Here is a 16,403-nt window from a genome sequence, read left to right as displayed (position 1 = left end):
TCTTATTTGCCTGTTATAAAGGTGAAAGGTTTCTCAACTGGTGTGGGTTTATTTTAATAAATATTGATGAATAACTAGCTAATAAAATAAGAAAAAAAAAAAAGAAACATTTCCAAAAACCTTCAGTGAATTAATTTGCTTGTTAATATTTCAGCCACCTACAAATGCTGTATTAATAAGCTGGAAGGATGTAGAACTGCAGTCATGAGAGCAGCAGGAGGATTGACTTTGGGATGTTGTCAATTTTTGAATGTATTACTGTGTTGCTGAGTATGTTTTTAGCACTCAGGGACTGATCAAAATGTCAGCATCAGCTAAGGAATACAAAGCTAAAAACCAACTTGGTAAATGTGTTCTGTAGTTAAGGGTGAACACAAGAGTTTCAAACCTAATTGGATAAAAGCAAACCTGTGGCATCTACAGCTAATGCTGCATCACTGAAACAGGGCTTGAACTCCCTTTTTCCTGGACATTATTGCCATTGCTGCTGCTGCTGCTGCCCAGGGTGGTAATGGTTGTAAGAAAGCAGAATGTAAGACAGTGTGGATAGTTACAAAGGAGTTGGGGGGAAGATATTGCCATTTGACATTGGATTAAGGGCTGATATGGTGTTCTTTATTACACAAAGATAACTGTAAATGAGCAAACCTTACAAGAGGTACCAAAGGAGGTACTCATATGGCTTGCTTGATGTAACTAAAACTTATGTTGAAGTATAGCTTAGTTTTTTCTATCTAATCAGCAAAAAATTTAGTACTACTACTTGTTCTTATGTTTTAGAAAGGCCTAATTTAGCCTTAGCTGGCCATCCAAGTATGCATTCCTCAAACAGATTGTGCAGAACTCTCCATTTTCACATGAAGCAGTGTGAACAATGTCTTATAGTCCTGCTGTTTAGCCCTGTTTCAGAAATGGACAAGATGCATAAGTATTAATTTTGGTTTATTGAGGTAGACAGACATAATCTGCAATTAAATCGAAGATTTACTAGCAGAATTGTAATTGGACAGCTTTTTTATTTGTTTCTGTGAAATAAATTTACTTAGTGCACAAAGTGTGCACACATTAGGTGTGTCTGCAAAATATACTCATTTTTCTCACAATTATTTGTAAATTGATTTAGAATTAATCCAAGAGGGGTTAGTCACATTAGGGAAAATAATCCAGCTTTCTTAAAATCTACATCAAACAGGGCTGATACAAAAATTTTCCTGTCTTGTTCTGCCTACCTAATAGGTAGAGACAGGAAATCACATTGTCCTGAGTAGCAGATTGAAATGATAGGAAATCATGTTTACATGTAAAGAGTTTTATTGTAACTGAATGAAATGCTATGTTTATTTCATAAACTACAAATGACGGGAATTGACAGCTCTGCTGTGAGGATTTAACATCACACAACAGCAGCTCCCTCCAGAAGCTTCATATGGCTTGGGGTGACTGTCAATTTGCAGTACCTCGTATTGGCAACTGGATGCCTTCTTTTAACATCTCAAGTGCTGTTCAGTATGTTACTGAATGATTTTCTTTCAGAAGTGTTCGCAATGTTAATGTGATTCTTTTCCTTTAAAGAGAGAATAGCTTTCATGACTTGACATAGAAATAAAAAAGACTTCCATAAGAAAATTCATACAGTCACACATCTCATTAGCTCCTTTGCTGTGGCTCTAGCAAAGAAAATATTATATGAAAGAAAATCATCCTCTCTTAAGTATCTATCTGGATCAGGGAACATATGTCCAATTCGCAACCTGTCAGCAGGTACACAAGAAAGCAAGGGACAGAATCATAGAATCATAGAATGGTTTGGGTTGGAAGGAACCTTAAAGATCACCTAGTTCCAACCCCCCTGCCATAGGCAGGTCTACCTTCCACTAGATCAGGTTGCTCAAAACCCTGTCCAGCCTGGCCTTGAACACTTCCAATGATGGGGCATCCACAACTTCCCTGGGCAACCTGTTCCAGTGCCTCACCCCCCTCACAGTAAAGTAGCTATTCTAAATCTACCTTCTAAACAAGAGAAAGCCTTTAATGCTTTTCAAGGAAAACAAATAACTAATGTAAAGAAAAGTTATTCTTGTGAAATTAGTAAGACTGTATTCTGGGAAGTACTCTGATAACTCGTAGAATGCTTGCTTCCTCCCATTTTCTCCTTGTGAACTGATAAATACATATGTTTTAGAAATGTAATATAAGCCCGACTTAAAATGCAAGTATGGTTAGAAAGAGATAGAAAATCTGTGTTTCTATGGTTTTCAAGAAGAACCTGGATAGACAAGTGGATATCAGAATAATGCTTTGGGGTCCCGTGTCCAGTGAATGATGACTATGTGAAAATTGTGAGAGCAGATCTAACCTGCTGTCAGAGCTCATGAAAAGACATACTTGATTTTGTGGCAAGAAATGTTTTTGCTGATGCTTAAGCTTTCCTCATCCAGTGCAAAGAACATTTTGTATTGCCAGAATCCTACTGCTTTATGCAAAGAGGGTTAGGCTCATGGTAAAGGGAGCTGGGTAATTAGCTTGGTTTTTCTTTGTCTGGATATGTTAGCATTCATATAGAGGAAATAGATTGGCTGTCACATTTTTTTAAAGAAACTTTACAGAAAAGCTTCTGTGGAGTTCAGTTGCTTTTCCTCACCTCAAAGTGAAAGTTGCATTTACGTTACTACATTCCGACATGGTCAGAAAGAGTCAAGTTAGCTAATGAGATACCAAAACCACATCCAACTGCCCTATTAAAATGAGAATTGATTATGCCCAGTATTTTATTATTTGCACATCACTATTTAGTAGAAGGCACTGGTTTGAGACTTGGAATTGGTGTGACATTGCTTGTCTCTAGTGGATCACATTGATTGCAAGTAGATAAAAGATGTTATTGATATATTACTTAGAGAATATGGTGCAACTGTGGTAGAAAAAGAACATAAAGGTAAATGAAATATTGCCTTATGACGGCCCCACTTTTCCAGACAGTGGTGAAATGTGTATTTGTAACCTCTATTCCACCCTTTCACATGAGAAGCGTGTGCCAAGTGGCAAAACATCCCTTAAGAAAAAAAATTAAAGGGAAATATGGCTCAAATGGAATAACAGACCAGTGCTATTTTCGGAAAAATTAGATACAGTGAATTGATTGTATTTTTTGCCAGTCTGATTATTTAATGAAACCACAACTTTGAAAAAGTTCATCTAATGATGAGGTTTTAATACCTATCATCAGTATGGAGACTAATCTTTAATTGTATTCATTGTAAAGGTCATGGGCAGTGTAATTGTGGACGGTGTGACTGTAAAGAAGGATGGACTGGGAAGAAGTGTGAACATCCACTTTCTTGTCCATTGTCAGTTCAGGAAAGTGCTAAGAAATGCCAAGGAAATTCTAATTTACCTTGCTCTGGAAGAGGTAAGCACATTTCTGGAAGAATTTTCATGCCCTTAAAATGTACTTCCATTAAAAGAATTTCTACAGATGTCCAGAATTACTAGTACTGAAAAATGTGAACTTTCTTGGCTTACTGTGCATGAACCACACCTGCATAACTTGTGAGTTATGAGAAGGGAGGAGAAGAATACAAAGGTCACCTATTTTTTCTGTCATCTACTGCTTTGTATTTTATTTTACGTATCTCAACATTTATTTTGGAGGTTTTCAAGGATGCTTTGAAGATTGCTGCAGTTAAGTCTTTACTAAAGATACATTAAAAATGTGAACCTATTCTATGCATTCTTTGACAAGAATCTTTTTCAGCCTGTGTAAAATGTTGTGGCACCATTGTGATAAGAGCTGTTTGTATTTACACTGCCTAAGAACCTGCCCTACTGAGCGCAGAACTGACTTCTAAAATGCAATTGTTCTTCAGTGCAATTTGCTAATTAGCCACTGGCTTTTAATTTGAAAGCATTTCTTTGTGATACTGTAGCCTTTTCAAAGGCTTTGACTAAAAAAATACACTGTCATACATCCAATTGAAATACACATTGCAAGCAAAAGCAAACTTTTCTCAGAAGGAAAACGACCTGCTAATTTTCATCTGTCACTGTGTGAAATGTGGTTTTCTGCAGAGAGAAGAGAGAAAAGTAAATATGAGACAGACTTTTGCTAGAACTGGTAATTGAAGTTGTTATGAATTCTGCCCACTTAAGTATTTGCTGGCAAAGGTCTAAAGCTACTCTTGAATTATTGCATTTGACCCTAAATGTCATTTCATTTGCAATTTCTTCTTTCACTAATACTACAAAACATAGACAAAAATTGTAGGCTGTCCACCCAAGTCAGCACTGTGATAATTGTATTTTTCTCCCTCTGTAAATGTGTAGCAGCTCATAACTTAGTAAACGCAGCATTAGCTGCATCTTAAAAGAACTATGTATTAACAGATTGTTGCTTGCTGTTTTCTTAATTAAGCTACAGTTTTCCACTGAATCCACTCTCTTTTCTTGCTAAAAATTCTCAAAGGAATTTTTGGCTACAAGTTAGGTGAAATATGGGCATCTGTGGAGAATTAACTGCATTTTATTGTTCATGATTACAAGAATTATAACTAAAAGAAAGGAGTGTTGACATTTGATTTTTTTTTTTTTTTAATACTAGCTCACTCTTTTCCTGTTCTCATTGGATGCTGAATGTCTCTTCTCTCATGTGCTTCTTTAGGAGTTGTGTATGTTGAGCATTTGGAGTCAGTTCTATGATTTAATTGCGTTGTGCACTATGAGAGTCAAATGACAGAGAAAAGAATGACAGTCATAAAAACAAGTTTAATTTGAATAAAAATACAGTCTTAAGTTATGGAACATATTGTTCTATTTATATTTTAAATTTTGGAAAGTTTTATTAGGTATAGTGAGAAGAGTGAGTTTAAAGATATCAATATTAAAGGCAATAATTCTATCCTCTTGACTTTCTGAAAAAAACACCTGAGTATTAATGCTGGCAATGTTCTCTGTTGAGACACTAGCAGTGAAATAAGTCCCATTCAGGTGAACTCATTTGACTGCATCATCTGTTGGTCAAAATTTTCAAATAAAGTACAAGCAGTATCTATTGGAACAAAAGGCTTAATTGATAGCGGCTTTCACTGAACTTCCTTTGACTTCCAAACAAGAAGAGATCACCAAGGTTTGTGAGGAGTGCAAATGGCATAGTCATGGATCTAGGACATAGTATGATAGACAGCTGCTGTAATGAAGGAACAAAAGATTCTGCATTCCAAGCCTGAAAAAAAAATTCCCATAGTCTACTCATTTGTAATTTACTGGGTAGTGTATTTTTTTACCCTGGACTCCCTGGATTTCCCTTTCTCCCATCATATTTTGGATATAATAAAAAATGTGAGAAAGTTCCTGTACTGCTGAAATGATGTAGGTGTTTAGTTCCTATGAAAACCTGTCATTGGACTTGCACAGTTAAATTCTTTGGTCCCATTTGAAAATCCTACTACTTGCCATTATAGCCTGTCACAGGCAGAAGCGTTACACAAGCAAATGAAACAAAATAAAGATTTCCAATCAAACGCAGCCTCTTTCAAGTCTTCTGGGGTGGGAAAGGCCACAGACTTGTAACACCACCCCCAATTTTTCTGAAGGAAGGACAGGAAGAAAATGTTCCAAAGGAAATGGAAGTGTTACCTTTTCCATTTGAACATTATTGTTTTGGTAGCCTCCTTGTAATATTTTTCTCTGGCTATGGTACAAGAATAGTAAGTCCTTGTACAGGTCAGTAATCCACTGCACTGCTGGAGAAGTTCAGTACTTAATGTCCTTATTTAATGGGATCTTTTAGAAAGGCAGTTCATGTATGGAATAGGATGCAGAATGGAGAGCCCAGAGGTGCAGGTGCATGATTTTATGACTTTGCCATGTATTGTGTTTCCTTGAAGAATGTTTTCTATTAATCTGTACCTTTTGGTTCTAGGTTAGTCAACAACAGTTGTGATAGCTAACGTCCTACTTTGCAATCAATCACTTTTATGGTCTTGGATAAAGACATTGAAGGACAAAGCATTTTTAGGATTTTTAATGCCATATAGCCAAAACATATAGGGAGAAAAAGATAGAACTGTTACAATTCATAGTCTCTTTCTATAGTCTCTGTCTAAAAGCTGACATACACTCAGATTTTCAGGTGGAGGAGTTTGAAACTTCAGTTGTGATACTCTGTTCCCAAGATTTACAAAAATTATATTTCCTAAATGGTATTTTCTTCTTGAAATATTAAGTATGATTTCAAAATGTGATAATCCTTCACCTAAACAGTAGTAAAAAAAATGCATGCTACCTGAGGAAGTATTGAAGAAATAGTCCTTCAAAGCTTTGGCTGGCCATTTCCAGTTTTTTGTGCATTTTGCAAAACTTTCTGATATGGAAGACTATAAAACTCCCAATGATTCAGCTTCAGTCTTTAAAATCTCCAATAATAATTACAGAAGGTGAATCAGAAAAAAGAAAAGGAGGAAAAAAAAAAAACCAACCCAAAGCAAGCCACCAAATCCTCTAAATTCCTCATAAAAAAAAGTTTTGGGATTTTTATATTTTTGTGTCAGAGATTTGGGATGGTGGGGGCTTACATTAAAAAAAAAAATATATCCTTTGTTTCACTTCACAAAATTTTATAATATTAGCACAAAAATCACGGCAAAATGATACTCTTCAAAAATTTTCAATCAGTCTGAGGGACCAAAAGCTTCCATCTTTGAACTTAATTTTGGTATGGTGCCTAATTTATACCTTATACTTTGTTTTTACAGGTAATGATGAATGGAAAAGAGAATGTTAGCCTAATTTTACCTTTTTTTTATGATTCAATGACCCAATATGTTTGTAATATTAAGTTTTCATATAAAATATCTGGGTTTTATATAAATGTACCCAAATTTTTATAAGTTACCATTAACGCAAATTATATTCCTACATAGGCAGAAATAGAGAAAGCATCAGCAATGCAAATTAAAAGAGAAGTTATGTGCCACCCAGATTTTGAGATCCGAGGTTCCCTTAAGTATAAGTCATGTAACCTCAGCAAGAGAAAGTTTTTTTTTTTTACGTAAAGTGTTTAATATATCAGGGGTACATAAAAGTTTTATTAAAAATTTTAGAGAATTAAAAGGAAGTTGTAAAGAACACAACCTAATTAGATAATTACTATCTATAAAATGCCATGGATTACAATTTCTCAATCTGCATTTCGCTCTCCTGAGATCAGATGAAGCAGTCAACTTTTATTCTAGACTGTAATTCCCTTCCTGATTTTCCCCAGTCACTCACAGAAATAACAAGCTGTCTCGCGGGTGCTGGTCAGCATGTGGGGAGAGCAGAGATGCTGCCAAAAATATATTTCACCATAGTCTTATATTTCTTAGCTGCTTCAGTAGGTGAAGGAGAGAAAAGGCTTTATATTGACGTGCTGAGTAGTAAGTGAGAATGTCTACATTCTCAAATGATGTTATAAAGGCAGAGGAAATATAAATCCTCTCAGTTACATCAATCAGGCTGTCTTTACCTTCAGTAGTTCCTGTTATATATAATGGGAGGGAAGGATCAGATGAAAATTTTGGGAATTCAAATACACTGTCGCTAGGTACTTTCCAAAAATTACTTTCCCTACAAAAGCATGTTGAGGATGAGGAGAGATTCTAGCCAGCTTCATTCATATAAAGTGAATAATTCCTTCTGCACTTTTATTCCTGAGACTGGTTTTTTTTACTTGCTGCATGACTTTTCACTAGAGATGTAATACTTTCACAGTAAAAGTCTGTCCCTTTTAAGAACACACTGTACAGCAAGACCAGTGTCAGAGAGAAAGGAAAAGACACACCAAAATATCCTTATAGTAAGAAATAAAGAGATAGCATATTGTTGTCAGGATTAAGGGACAAGACAAACCACTTCTCTCTTTAAAATGCACATCACTCACTTGAGTTTCCCTTTAGGGCAAAAAGCAGATTTCAAAATAGTTATAATAAAAAAAACTTCAGGAAGAGAACTGAAAATAAAGAGAGTAGGTTTTGAGAATAATAGATGAGAGCTTTTTTTTTAAATAATCTTGTTCTCATCACTTACTCTTAGTGAAGGCAGCCATCCCATGGCAGTGATCCAGAGACAGATAAATGACAAATCTTCTTATTGGCAGTGTCTTTTACCATTTTAATATCTTTTCTATAATTGCTTTTATTTATTTGTCATATGGAGAGAATGAAACTGTTTCTTTATCTGTGAAATTCCCCCTTGCACTTGTGCTCTAGCATTGGCTATCTGAAATATGAAGAGGTTTTTTTGATTCTGTACGGAAAAAGATTTTTGTTGTTTTTGCAAACTCTCCAAAGTCCCATTTGCAAAATATTAAATTCGTGAGTTCTAAAGTTGTAGGGCATTTTGAAAGTTTACTGACATAGTTACTTTACAGTAACTTTGCTGTTTCTTCTCTATTTAAAATTATCAGATGTTGACTGACTTAGTGGAAGAGCAACAGTGCTCAATGCATTATTAGAGATTCCTTGTGGTGAACTGAGACAGTGAATCAATCCCTTGTGTTCAGTGCTGGATTCTGTAATGCATATTGCTAGTCTGCAGGATACCATCTCCTGGATTCTGGAAACAAAGCTTAGGGATAAGGGTCAATGGCGACTGCAAAGAGCAGTGCCATTGGCCAGTGGCTGCTGTAAAGTCCTAACCCTTTTTCGGTTATCTTGGCTGTACTACTGTATAATACACACTTTATGCTGCTCCAAAACATAGCTCATCAAAGCCTTGGCTGATACAGGAAATACAGGTTGATACAACACACCATGATATGCAGAAGAAAAGAGAAACACACATGGAATAAATCATATCTGTGTACTGACAAGAGTGGATGGAAACTAGATAAAAAGGTATATGCTAAATAGGTGCCTAAAAGCAGGTGTGACAAAGCAATTCTCTTGTGACCTTTGTGAAGTCTTACATGACTGATCATAAAATATGACATAAAATACTCAGCTTGTAAATAATTTCTGGGTTAGATCATCAACTACTATAGCTTCCTATAAACTTTTGGATGACATTCAAACTTTGAATGATTCGGTATATCTTCAAGATTTTTAAATCTATACAAACTGTAATATAGTAATGCTAATCTGATCATCTCTCTAACAGGTAAGTCTCTACAGATAGGGATGATGCCTTAAAAGGGCAGAAGGGCTGCTGGTGGCGTGTGCCAGATGATGAGAACTAGTTCTGTGCTATTACCACTGGAGCCTTATTTACTATAGTTTTATGTCCTCACAGTTGTGGTTCTTTTGTTCTAAGTGCAGTTATTAATTAAGGACTTTGGTGTCCCCCTCTAGTATGATATTGCCAAACCCAATCAGCCAAAAAAATTTTCCTATTTCTATTAGGCACCTATAGAAAAACATTGTTTTTAAAGCCTGTTGCTTGTTGACTTAGTAAAGGAAGATCATAGTAGAAGTTGCCATTTGAATAATTCACTATACTTTATATATGACAGGTTGGGGTTAGAGCAGAAAAGTGTAAACAATCCTAAGGTAAAATCTAGGTTACTATCTCTGCTACCAGCTCTTTATTGCAGCCTCTTATTGTGCAAATTGCACTGTTTAATTGAAGTGTAAATTACTCTAATGTACATCATCTCTGAATTTGGCCTGCTGTTTTCATTCATTTTGCATGACCCCTGCATTCTGAAGGAGGTGTTAATTAAAGCACTATAGTAGATAGCCTGGCAGAAAGTAATGTTATTAGCTGGTGTAACAAGAACAGAACATAAATGCAAGTCATGCGTCACGTCTCTAGCTTTCACCTCATCAGCTTTGAGTCTGAGCTCCGTTATACATCTGTGTGCTTCAAGCAGAGAGACAGTCTTACTATACTAGTACTTTAATGCTGAATGAGGTGGCATAACAGTATTTGTTACAGAATTTGGTGTACCCTCATATGCTGGACTGGCACTCTGAACTCCACTTGTAGTATGTTGAAGTCTAAGAGAAAAAATACAGGTAAATAGTTGCATCACACTCCTCCTAGATTTGTCTATCAGTAGTTTAGTTCACTGATTTTAAACGGCTTCTCTGATTCAGGCTCTATATGAGCCTCTCTCTCTCTTAATTGAAGCAGTATCCTCTGGTAGCTGCCTTTTGCTAGGAAAGTCAGTTTGGAACTGCTGAGAATATTTCATCTTTTTCCATTTCCGATTTTTTGAAATGTGTTCATCTTTTTTTATCAGAAAGTGTTCAGGAGCTCAATACTTCAGTATTTCTCTGTAGAGAAAGCTACTTATTTGTCAGTGACCCACCTACAGCACTCCTGGCTATTGTTTTTGCCTTTTACTGTTGTCTTTTTGAGGAGACAGCACGTAGGGACAGAGGAACCAAGGAAGGATTGTAAATCAAGAGAACATTTTCATTTCTGCAGTGAACCCATACTTGCAGTGCTTATAACTTAGTAACAAATAAATGGTTCAGGAAGTACTTTGTTTCTGCATAAGCGCTTTTTTAATCTGTTCTGATAGAAGCAGGGTGTGTTGGAAGTTGTCTGTTTCTGAGATGTAGGTGATATTGCAAGACTGAAGTAGTTCACAAAAATTTCTGTAATAGAATTTGTTAATGTTCTGAAGTTTCCCACTTGTTTTCACAGTGAGAAGTTTGAGAAGAGGTAAAGAACAGAGGAAAAGTAATGTATTTCTTTTAGGATGATACTTAGGAATTAGGGCTGTGGGATAAAAGTCCAGTCTAACAAGGAATCTTTAAACCATGGCGTTTATGGCTGGCAGAGTAACAACCATGGATGCCACTTCGCAATGAGAATAACTTGACATGTTCTTTTTCACTATAGTATTTTTTTGATTCAAATATCTTTTATTTTATTCTGACCAGTAAGAAAGGTAGTGTAGGACAAAACAAATTCTGATGTTTAAATGGATATGCAAGAGGCAGGCACAATTATTAATGTATGATATATTTATGTAATTATTTCTATACGATATTTTTATGTAATTATTCATACGTGATATATTCATATATAATTATTTATTATGAGTGTGGTAGGTATCTGCTACAGACCACCTGATCAAGAAAGCCTTCTCTAGACAGCTGAAAGAAGCCTTAAGATTGGAGGCCTTGCTAATCACAGGCAATTTCCGTCACTTCATTATCTGCTGGAAGATCAGGATAGCTCAATGCAAGTAATCTAGCAGATTCTTCCCACATCTCTCAAGCCCTTGAACCTCAAGACAGGGACTGAGGGAATGAAATCCCTCCCATTGTAGGAGAAGATCAGGTTCAAAATCATCTGAGGAACCTGAACATACATAAGTCCATGGGACCTGATGAAATGCCTCTCAGAGTCCTGAGGAAACTGTCAGACGTAGTTGCCAAGTCACTCTCACTCATATTTGAAAAGTCATGGCAGTCAGGTAAAGTCCCCAGTGACTGGAAGAAGGGAAACATCACACCCATTTTTAAAAAGGGTAAAAAGGAAGACCCTGGGAACTACTGACCAGTCAGCCTCACCTCTGTGCCTGGTAAGATCATGGAACAGATCCTCTTGGAAGATAATGTCAAAGCATATGGAAGACTGGGAGGTTAGAGAGACAGCCCACGTGGCTTCACCAAGGGCAAATTGTGCCCGGGTAATCTAGTGGTCTTCTATGATGGAGTGGACAAAGGAAGAGCTACGGATGTCATCTACCTTGACTTCTGTAAGGCCTTTAATATGGTCCCTCACAACATTCTTGCCACTAAATTGGAGAGAGATGGGTTTGATGGATGGACTGTTAGATGGAAGAGGAATTGGCTAGATGGCCATGTCCAAAGAGTTATAGTCAATGGCTCAATGTCCAAATTGAAACCAGTAATGAGTGGTGTCCCTCAAGGGTCTGTACTGGGACCAATATGATTTAATATCTTCATCAATGATGTATACAGTGGGATTGAATGCATCCTCAGCAAGTTTGCAGATGACACTAAGCTGAGTGGTACACTTGACAAACTTGAGGGAAGAGATGCCATGCAGGGGACCTTGACATGCTTGAGGAGCAGGCCCATGTGAACCTCATAAAGTTCAACAAGGCCAAGTGCAAGGTCCTGCACCTGGGTTGGAGAAATCTCTGACAACAATACAGACATGGGGAATGAATGTATTGAAAGCAACCCTGGGGAGAAGGACTTGGGGATACTGGTGGAAGAAAAATTAGATATCTCCATCCTTGGAGATTTTCAAAACTCTGTGGGTCACAGCCCTGAGCAACCTGCTGTAATAGGACTGCTCTGGGCAGGACTTTGGGCTAGTTGACCTCTGGAGGCCCTTCCAGCATACATGATTCCATGAGTCTATGATACAACCGGTGTACAAGGTATCTTGTAGTCAACCAGCTTTGATTTCTTGTGCGATTTTGAAGAGGTTGGGATACAACTGTGTAACTGTCCATTCTGTGGAATATGTTATTTCTAAGTGCATGTCTTTGTTGTTTTTAAAGCTTATACATTTCAAAGCGTAGAAACAATTCCATAAAGTAGCTGGAACACCTAGCATGACCATAGATCACCTACAGCTGCAAAATTTGAAAAACGACCAAGTTGGCTTTGTCATATGTCAGTCCCCTTCATCATATTAATGGCTATTAAATCGTAGCATGTAGCTTCACCTATCAGGAAATAACAGCAAAATAAGTGATCCATGCACAGATTAGTGCCAGCCATTTTGTTTCAGAATTTTGAAATCTGGCATATGTGTTATAGTTCGGCTTTGCATTCTTTCTGCTTACTGGTTAGAAAAGTAAAGGAGTGTGTTTCCTTGCTTTTTTCAATCATTTAGCTCAGCTTTAGCTTTTCTCTCTGAGATCTCCAGGAAAAAAGAAATCAGTGTGCAAATGCTGTGGCAGCTGTGAAGAGACGAGATTCCACATTGTGCCTCCACCGGTGAAAAGGGAGATAAAATACAGCAATACATTTTTGTACTCAGGGGGCCAATCTGCACAAGCTCACTAGCCAGCTAGCTTGTGTGGTTTTGTTTCTAATGAGCCATATGCCTATTGGAGTGTATTTGGAGGCATGGGTTTAGGTAGGGTTAATCTGATGGATAAGAATGGGTAGGGAACAAAAGGCACAAATCTGTAAAAAATTGGACTTACTCATTTCACAGCTCAGGGAGGAATGTGTTTTTTGATGGCTGTAAGCATTAATCACGTGAAAGATCCCTCTTACTCTCTCAGACAGTGCTTCTGAAATGCTACCGTCTCTGGACACAGTGCAAATTTCCTTTGTGGTGATGTGGTCTTCCTTGTTCTTGTTCCCTTGATTGTAATTCTTCTTCCAGCAGACGAAGAAGACCTCTTTCATCTGTGAAAGATATCTGTGAAAGAACTTGAAGGCCAGGACTGCTTCTCTCTGACAGCTAGTTATCTTCTGTACATAGTCTCTTCTGTATCCCAGTCTTGCTTAGTTGTTCTTAGCCTGTATCTTCCCATTTTCAATTGGTGGGAGTCTCTCTTGCTATTTTCTGAATGTCAATATTCAGTGATTGTTAGTGTGTCTTTTGACATAGTTGGCCTTTTTTTCAGGCACCCCTGTTTTTTCAAATTTTTTGAGCTTGGCTTCTTGTTTAACAGAGCAGGGAACATAATATAGAAGGCAAACTGAAAAAAAAAATCCATAATGTATTTATCTTATGTAAATAAGGTAATAAATATATATGTATACAAATATATTATTATTATAATATAATTAATATAAATATATTATTAAGTAATGAATATATTATGTATATAATATACAAATCTCAGCCTTGAAATTATTATCAAGAAAAAGAGTATGTGAGAAATAATAGTTTTGCCAGTGTTGTGTGTGTGAATTTGAGTTAAACTTTCAGTAGTGCCTGTTTTCTTTACATTCCAGTGAGATGTATATCTGTAGATGATGCATATATCTTAGAAGAATTCACCATATATTAATAAGATGTAATAGAGCACAGTCTTAAGTTATCGGGCCAACTTATGCTGTTTACAACTGAAAGAACATGGTTAGTGTTCAAAAAGTTCAGGCAAAGCTTTGCATAAGTGGATACTTGCAAGTGCTATGCTTTGCAGCAGGCTGGCAATTTTGGAACATTTCCCTGTAGTCGATTGCTGTAATTATCATAATTGCCATTACCTAATCAAAGAATGGACTGACACTCATTTGTGCTAGACTTCGTCTGAATCTTTTGTCTAGTCTGTCTCTTTCATTTGATTGGATGGTGAGCTGCATATAGACCCGTGACACATCCACACCTTGGATGGATGGTATGTGCTTGTGGAGTCTAGAAAGGGAATACATTCTTGTCAATGCTAGATGGAGAAACTGCATACACTTAAGCAGTAAATCCTGATAGTCGGAGGTTTGCGGTAAAATTTCTTTAGTTTCTGCTGAAGGATGCCTAACAAACATTAAATATACTTGCTGTTTTGAAATACTAAAATAATTTGTAAGGAGGTAGAACGTAAGCTATTCGTTCCAGTCAGAAAAGATATAACCAATTAAAATTAATAATAATTTTAAAAGCAGATTAGATTTTTGCTGCTCTGAGCTGTCATCCTATTTTGGTTCACTTAAAAAATGATGTCTGACCTGAAGTCAGGATTTATCAATGTCTTGAGTACTTGCAGAGATATGGGAATGATTCACACTGCCGAAAAAATTATTCATTGAAATATACAAGGGTAATTGTATGAAGGAATGTTTATGTAATGCATACAACACGAGAGACAGATGCAGGTTCATTTTACATTTGTGGAAGCATAACAGCTATTTAAAATGAAAGTACCTTTAAGTACCTTCTCTCTCATAGATTTGGTATAACAAGTATTTGTACTTTGATTACAGTAACAGGAGACATTCCAAAAGAATCTCTGCTGGGGAAAAAGAAGCAATTGAGGTGTGTGTACATGTTTATGTGTGAGAGCTGATTAGTTTTCACAGCTTGTTGACTAGAGCAAATACCTGATAAAAAGTCATGAAGTTGTGCATTGCAGCAAAAAGTGAGGTGAAGGCCTGTATTGTCCAAAATTTTTACTCCTCCCCATAATAAATGTATGTATATTGAAACATTACTGCATGAGTCAGCTTGCATTTGGAAATGCAGAACTGACTGGTGTGTGCACAACAGAGCATTTTTGTTAACCTGTACAGCTGCCTACAGGGAGGAAACCCAAAGTCGAGTCATCATGTTAAATATATGCTAGCTATTGTAAACACGGTAGAATATTCTGGGTGAGGTTCATCTCTTGAATTTATCTAGACATCAAAATGTGAGATACTTCAGCCTTTGTTTTTAGTGGAATGATAGTACCTCTAAACTGCAGGCAATTTTCCCATTTCTTCTATATTTTTATGTTACTATAAGATCAATTGTCATTGTTCATACTTTTTCTTACTGTCCTTAAAGAGAATGACTATCATGCTAACCTTTAGATGCCTGCATTTGGGTTCTATGAATCCCACCAGTTTATGAAATTATCTACCCCAACTGTAATGTTTTATTACAGTACAAATAAAATGAATAGAAGTCTGCGTGGACTGGAGCAAAGAACCTCTGCTGCACCACATGCAGATGTGAGACCTTTTTCTGAGTATATTGTTGTAGTTTATGGAGTGTTTTGAGCTGCCTTAGCAGTGACATCTAGACTAGTAAATGAAATAGTGCTATGGATCATCCCCAGGCACTGCAGCTTGCTTGCCTGTAATGTCAGGTTGTTAGAACAGTCACTGGCCCACTTTTGCCCTGTGCCAGCTAGTATTCTTTCCAAACAATTCCTGCTTATAGTTCAGGAATTAGCGTGGGCTAGTGACTGGTCCCAGTAGGCAGTCTGGATGAGGCCACCTTCATGAAAGACAGCTTGCTAGTACGGATGCCAGTTCTTCCGCGCCAATTGGCCTCAGTGCCAGGGAACAGTCCCAATCCCATTTAATTGACTAGTAAAGAGGCATCTATCAAATACTGTACTGTTGTTATAGTAATGAAGATTGATCTTCTTTCTGCACTGTGATTGGTGTGGTATCTATGTAGCCCACAGGAAAAGATGCAAGAAAGAAAAGAGTTTCCAGCACACCTTGCCAAGGACCCATTGCCTACTCTGGAGCTGTTACCTGCTCTGTGCCTTCTCCAAGACAGCAGCTTCTGTAAAATAAATGAATCAGTGCTGTCCCAAAATTGATTTTGTATAGCGTGACAGAAGATTAATAGATTTCCAGGTTGACTAAGTAGTTTGATTTCTTCCTTCTTTTGTGCTTCTTTTATGAAAATTTTTACTTAAAAATACCTTAAAGGGTCTGAAAATTCAAATGGAAGCAATTTTTTAAGCTGAACACTGTTAAGGATGTGAATACCATGTGAATACCATGACACATTGTTTTCCAGAATTTGCTTTTTGGAAAGCA

At 36.8% G+C, this 16,403-nt stretch overlaps 1 protein-coding gene across 1 annotated transcript in view; it reads left to right on the top strand.

The window, feature by feature from the left end:
• The window catches only part of ITGBL1 (integrin subunit beta like 1), a 146,808-nt gene that overhangs the window by 73,948 nt on the left and 56,457 nt on the right, over positions 1-16,403 (top strand). Inside the window, exon 7 of the mRNA XM_075139457.1 lies at positions 3,263-3,409. Within this exon, the coding sequence (XP_074995558.1) occupies positions 3,263-3,409 (147 nt within the window). The remainder of the gene's footprint in view (positions 1-3,262; positions 3,410-16,403) is intronic.

The sequence above is a fragment of the Calonectris borealis genome, chromosome 1 (assembly GCF_964195595.1).
Source record: "Calonectris borealis chromosome 1, bCalBor7.hap1.2, whole genome shotgun sequence".
Lineage (NCBI taxonomy): Eukaryota > Metazoa > Chordata > Aves > Procellariiformes > Procellariidae > Calonectris > Calonectris borealis.
The sequence above is the reverse complement of the archived record's forward strand: the minus strand, read 5'-3'. Positions and strand labels throughout refer to the sequence as shown.